Genomic DNA, 6,379 nt, shown 5'->3' with positions numbered 1-6,379 from the left:
TGATGTATGTATGGATTGTGATAAGAATTGTATGAGCCCCTATAAAACAATTTTTAAAAAAAGACTACAATCCTTGATCTTCGTCATCAAATGCTTCAATTCCTCCTCACTTTCAGTAAGCCAGTTTGTGTCATCTGCATACTGCAGATTGTTAATAAGCCTTCCTCCAATCTTGATAGCATATTCTTCTTCATAGAGTCCAGCTTCTCTGATGGTTTGCTCAGCATACAGATTGAACAAGTATGGTGAGAAGATACAACTCTGACCCACACCTTTCCTGGTTTTAACCCAGGTAGTATGCCCTTGTTCTATTCACACAACTGCCTCTTGATCCATGTACAAGTTATGTCTGAGCATAATGAACTATTCTGGAATTCCCATTCTGTTCAAGTAGTAAGTATGATATAATTAAGGATAGTAGTGTAGTGTAATTAAGAAATGTTTACTCCCACTTTAAAAAATAGATTTTATTCTTATTGCAAGTATATTAAAACTCTTCTATAAGAATGCTACAGTTGTAAATGGGAGCACAGCATGAGGCTTAGCGGCATTCAACTACATAGTAGCTCAATTTTAAGGAGGTAGATAGAGAAAGGAAAAATGCATAAAAGCTGCTTAGTCACTAAACTTCCTGTGTGAGCCACCAGATGGCATAGGTACTTCACCTCAGTGAGGCACCGACTTGTGATTCCTTTTGACTGTGGGGGGGGGGGGCTGAGGAAAGTTTCTTGCAGTCGGTTGTTGAAAAGTTTAGGATGCTCTTAGGTTAGTTCTTTGTAACCTGGTAATGTCTGGTTTATATAATAAAAACATACTTAGCTTTTAATCGCATATTTTAATTTCTAGATAATTTAATACGCATACATCTGTACATGCACAGTGAGGGTAAGTCAAAAAGTATTGCTATTATGGTCCCAGTTAGGCTTATTCCAAACAAAGCATATTTAAACATGTCTCTTCAGTCAGAGATGGCTGCAAGTTCTTTCAGTCATAAAGTTATTCTCCTATAGGTGCCCCCAAACAGGTCCAATTAAAACAGTGGCTTCTTTATAATTCCACCTATTCCGCCTTCTCTATACAGAAAAACATACAAGACAGTAACTGGCTTACTGAGTTCGAACTGCTGATTTTGTGGTCAGCAGCCCAACTTGTAACCCACGATGCCACCACAGTTAGCTCCACTCAATGGTCTGGGAACTGTAATATATTTTAAAAGTGTTACTATTTGCATAAATGGCTGCCGAGTTCCTTCTTACCTGATTGTGCCAGTGCAGGGGGCTGGGCTGGTAAAAAGGGACTTCTGGCCCTGCTAACCTTTCTTGTTAGTTCTTCAGCGTTTCTTATTCATAGCCACCCTGTAGGACAGGGTAGACTAGAACTGCCTCTGTGGGTTTTTAGACTGTAATTCTTTACTGTCAATTCTGCTTCAGCTACCCCAGATAGTCAGAACGAACTTGTGTGGAGGCCGCGTTTATATCAAGATTCAGAATGAAATGGACTTCCACTGTAAAGCATAACTTTCTGCAAACAGGTTCACAATTACAGATTGGACAAAGTTAAAGAAAGCACATTATGCTTTATTAAATTAAAATTTCATTAATCTCACATATAGTATATTTGAGTCTTTAGGATAGAGTCTTTGCATAATTCACATATTGGAATAATGCCATATTTTTTACAAATAACATGCACATAATACAGCTTTAACCAAAAGAACCCCTGGTGCATTTGTTTCCTGTAAGTGCTACATGTAAAAACATGCTTTTTCTTAGGACTAGAGAAATTACACTATAATTGAATTATAATCTTTTTATTACATACTAATAGCCATGAAATGATACTTCTATAATAACGAAGGTCTGGTGTAGAGAACCTAATTTAAAGGGGAAGTCCCAAATAGTGAATTCTGAGCTATCTTGATACTTTGAGGAAATTTTTAGTTTAGATTGTGTGCTGTCTTAGGCCTTTTATGGGTTGATGTTTTAGGTTATAAAAGAGATTCTAATCTCAAATATAATTTAAAGAGAACATTAATTAAGTCCTAAATGGGACAAAGAAAAGACAAAGATAAATCATCTGGATGAGGGAGACCATTGCCACAAGGTCACAATGGCACCCAAGAGTTTGCTGAGATACAGAGCACTAAGAACATGGAAAGGCAAAGGAAACTGTCACAGAAGCACGATTGGCCTCAGATCAGTACATCATAGTTACAGGTGGGAGAACATGTACGGTATTTTAGACAGAAGGGTTAACAAGATTGGCTTGAGGTTTTCCAACCAAGATAATCACACCATGACTCATGAAGGTATGCCGCCCAGGGAGGTGATGTCCATCAAGGACAGGCCAAGCCAGCCTTTGAGGGAGCCTGCCCCTCCCTGGCTGTCTGGAGAGGGTGGAAGTAATCCACTCTCCAGTGCACTCTGCCTTAGGGCAACACTGTTTACATTCCTGGTTAATGGTCAGAGGAGTTTAGTAGAACTTTTATGTGGGCACTCTGCAAATGGATTTTGGGTCATCACTGTCATCCATATCCTTCTGCAAACAGCATGCTCAGAATGTAAGCTCTAGTGAAGTTTTGAATAAGTTATAAGTACTATCTTTGTTTCTAGATAATTTATTTTATATCCATATAGTTATATATTTCTATGTACATTTCTATTTGGAATATTATTCATAATTTTGACACTTTTGAAGAAATATTATTTAAAAAGTCCAGTGGATATGAAATTTGGGGAATTATATGCTTTTTAACATGTTAACCTACAAATTTTACCTCTGAAGAAAGCTTGAGCCATTTACAGAAAACATGTCTATGTCTATAGTATTTTCAAACCTGTACAACTAGCTTCTTCTTTTTTTTTTTTTACAACTAGCTTCTTAAGGTTTCATATAATTTACACTGATTTTGACCCTTTTTTTTTTTAGCATTTTATTGCGGGGGGGCTCTTACAAATCTTATGACAATTCATCATTCAGTTGTATTAAGCACCCTTGATCCTATATTGCCATTAACATTTTCAAAACATTTTCTTTCTACTTGAACCCTTGGTATCAGCTCTTCTTTTTTGCCCCTCCCTTCTCCTTTCTCTCCCCTCATGAATCCTTGATCAATTATATATTATTTCATGTGTTACACAGTCTGTTGTGTCCTTTCACCCACATTTCTAACCTGGTTGGGGGGCTATATATCCAACCTTGTGATGGTTTTCCCCCTTTCCCCCTTCCCTCCCCCTGATCCCACCATCCCCACACCTCATGATATTGCTACTCCCACTACTATTCCTGAGGGTTTTATCTGTCATTAATTCCATGTGTCAAGAGCTCTCCAGTCTAGCAGGATTTGTAAGGTAGATCTCGGTCATGGTAGTGGGGGTGGGGGGAGCATTCAGGAACTAGAGGAAAGATGTGTTTCGTTGGTGCTATACAGCACCCTGGTTGAATTGTCCCTTCCTTGTAACCCTTCTGTGGGGGAATGTCCGATTGTGTATAGAAGGGCTTTGGGTCTCCACTCCACCCCCCCTCATTCAGATTGATATAATTGTTTGGGATCTTTTGATACTTGATTCCTGACTTTGACTCTTTCTGCGTTTTTTTGAACAGTGATCATATGGAAAATGTGTATGGCTATTTAATGAAGTACACTAACCTGGTCACTGGGTGGCAATACAGGTAAGTGTGATTGTTGTTTGTCCCATTACTCTTGAAAGAGACTATAAAAGGAGGCCTAGTGATTTTATATTACTTCAGGATAAACATACTGGGGAATTTTGAAAAGAAGTTTTGAAAAAAAATAGTTTTGTTGGTTCCTCTTTTATTGACCATGTTTTCTGAAGCCTGGATTTTTTTTTCCTTCTTAAAAGATGGGAGGGCGAAGTTGACATCTATCTCCAAATGCCTGAGAAGTTATTATGATAGGCTCAGACCTAACTGTTCACCTGCTTTGATCTTATACGTACACAGTATAAAGTTCTTCTAAAAACATCAAAAAACCAACTCACTGCCATTGAGTTTATGCCAACTCATAGTGACCCGCAGGACAGAGTAGAACTGCCCCTGTGGGTGTTCCAGACTGGAACTCTTTATGGGAGTAGAAAGCCTTATCTTTTTCCCTTGGTGTGGCTGGTGGTTTCGAACTGTGGCCCTTGAGGATTGCAGCTCAATGCATAACCACGGTGCCACAAAGGCTCTAGTTAGGCTCCTAGGGGAACGGACTAGAAGTTAGGAGGCAGAGAATATTTGGGTAATGATCCTATTTTGTACAGATTTTCGCAGCTTTTGGGGTTTGGACATTTAAATAACAAACCCAAAGTCAACTATTTCAAATACTTTATGGAAATGGTAGTTGTTGAATTAATTTATTTAGTGAAAAACCTAGAGTTTGAACCCAGATAGTTTTTACTGCAGAGTTTATGTTCTGTCCATTGTATCATACAACTCCTAATTCACATTATAATACTGAGACTTCTGCTTTTAGCCCTAATAGAATTAAAAGCTGGATTTGCCTTCCTACTGTATACAACTAGAAAATGAGACATAATTGTGAAAAATAGATGATGCCAAACAGTTGTACTTACTTGACTGCTAACCAAAAGGTTGGAAGTGTAAACCACCCAGCAGTGCCATGGAAGAAAGGTCTAGGGACCTGCCTTTGTAGCAACTCCAGCCCTGAAAACCCTGAGGAGAGTTCTGTTCTGCAATGCACATGGGGTTCCCATGAGGTAGAATCAAATCAACAGCAGGTGATTTGGCTTTTTGGTTTAATATTAAGGAGTTCAAATGCAGATGTCCTGCAAGAACATGGAAGTCATATGAGAGGGCAAAGCTGGGCATGAAAATTTAGAAGAGAACCATTCCTATTGAGGAAAAAAGGGGAAAGTTTTTATACGAGAGGGCAAAGCTGGGTATGAAAATCTAGAAGAGAACCATTCCTATTGAGGTAAAAAGGGGAAAGTTCTTATATGAGAGGGCAGAGCTGGGTATGAAAATCTAGAAGAGAACCATTCCTATTGAGGTAAAAAGGGGAAAGTTCTTATATGAGAGGGCAGAGCTGGGTATGAAAATCTAGAAGAGAACCATTCCTATTGAAGTAAAAAGGGGAAAGTTCTTATATGAGGGGGCAAAGCTGGGTATGAAAATCTAGAAGAGAACCATTCCTATTGAGGTAAAAGGGAAAGTTCTTCCATCTTCTATAAAAAGCCAAGCCAAGAAAAAGGTCCTTTCCTTTTCCATTTTTTAATGTAACTTTGGGACATGTGTACCTTCAAATGCTATACAGAATATTACTTAAATTTTTTTATATGGCCTTTTTAAGTGCTATTCTTTGCATTCTTCAAAGGGAAGAAGATTAGCTCATGTCTACCAACATTCAACAACTTTCATTCCCTAATATTGAGAAAGTCTCACACAGGATGTAAGATCGATCCCCAATAAATCAATGCTTCTTAGATTTAACGTGTGTCAAAGATGACATTTCAGGTCTTTGGCAACTGGGACTGGAGGGAAAAGGGGCAGGTATTTGTGTCTTTGCATGATGGAGGTTACCAAAAAGAGCCCGTGGGCCATAGCTTCTGTGAGCAGTCAGCAGATGCAGGGCAACTCCATCTCCAGGATACAAAGTGGGTACTGCAGACTTGCTCCATCCAGTTCTGAAAGAGCCAGTTTTAGAAGGACCAGGAAATGTGGATATTAGAACAACCTATCTCTTTTTGTTATTGAGAACATAAAGCCTTTTAGCAATTTACTTCATCAGAGAGGTACATACAGAAAGTTGATTTTGAAACACTTTTACATTATTTTGCCTTTTAACTTAATGGCTTCAGGCTCACTTCAGAATAAAACTTGCATCTTTACTTTCTCTGAACTTGGCTGGTGGTCATGTCAGTACAACAGATACCCAGTCCTCATCATGAGACATGTAGATTGACTGATCAGTGGAGAACAGAAGGGGAAGATTAAGATCTTGTTGAAGAGCCCTAGACTTTGTAGCCCATGATTTGCCTCCTTACATTTGTCCATGTGCTGAAAACGAAGCTCAAGTAACAAAAGCCCTGCACTCGGGTCAGGTGTTCAAGCTGGATTCCCTACAGTCCATTTCCATCTTACCAATTCATCTTGGGCATTACTTTTTATGTATACCTCGATAAGGGTCTTCTTAGTATAAATATGGGGATAAGAAATTCCTCTTCCACGAGGTGTCGAAGGGATCAGGTATAAGGCATCATCAGAACAAAAAATCTTACCATAGGGAATGATGGGAGAGTGTGGAGTGGAGACCCAAAGCCCATTAATAGGCCACTGGAGATCCCCTTGCAGAGGGGTCTCGGGGAGGAGATGAGCCAGTCAGGGTGCGATGTAACAATGATGAAAAATACAACTT

The 6,379-nt window shown here is 39.1% G+C and overlaps 1 protein-coding gene across 1 annotated transcript in view; it reads left to right on the top strand.

The window, feature by feature from the left end:
- The window catches only part of OSBPL11 (oxysterol binding protein like 11), a 97,391-nt gene that overhangs the window by 25,393 nt on the left and 65,619 nt on the right, over nucleotides 1-6,379 (top strand). Inside the window, exon 2 of the mRNA XM_004712250.4 lies at nucleotides 3,604-3,672. Within this exon, the coding sequence (XP_004712307.1) occupies nucleotides 3,604-3,672 (69 nt within the window). The remainder of the gene's footprint in view (nucleotides 1-3,603; nucleotides 3,673-6,379) is intronic.

This window comes from Echinops telfairi, unplaced genomic scaffold (genome assembly GCF_000313985.2).
Source record: "Echinops telfairi isolate 266 unplaced genomic scaffold, ASM31398v2 ScPeMD7_17;HRSCAF=63, whole genome shotgun sequence".
Taxonomy (NCBI): Eukaryota; Metazoa; Chordata; class Mammalia; order Afrosoricida; family Tenrecidae; genus Echinops; species Echinops telfairi.
Note: the sequence above shows the minus strand (reverse complement) of the source record. Positions and strands in the feature narration are given on the sequence as shown.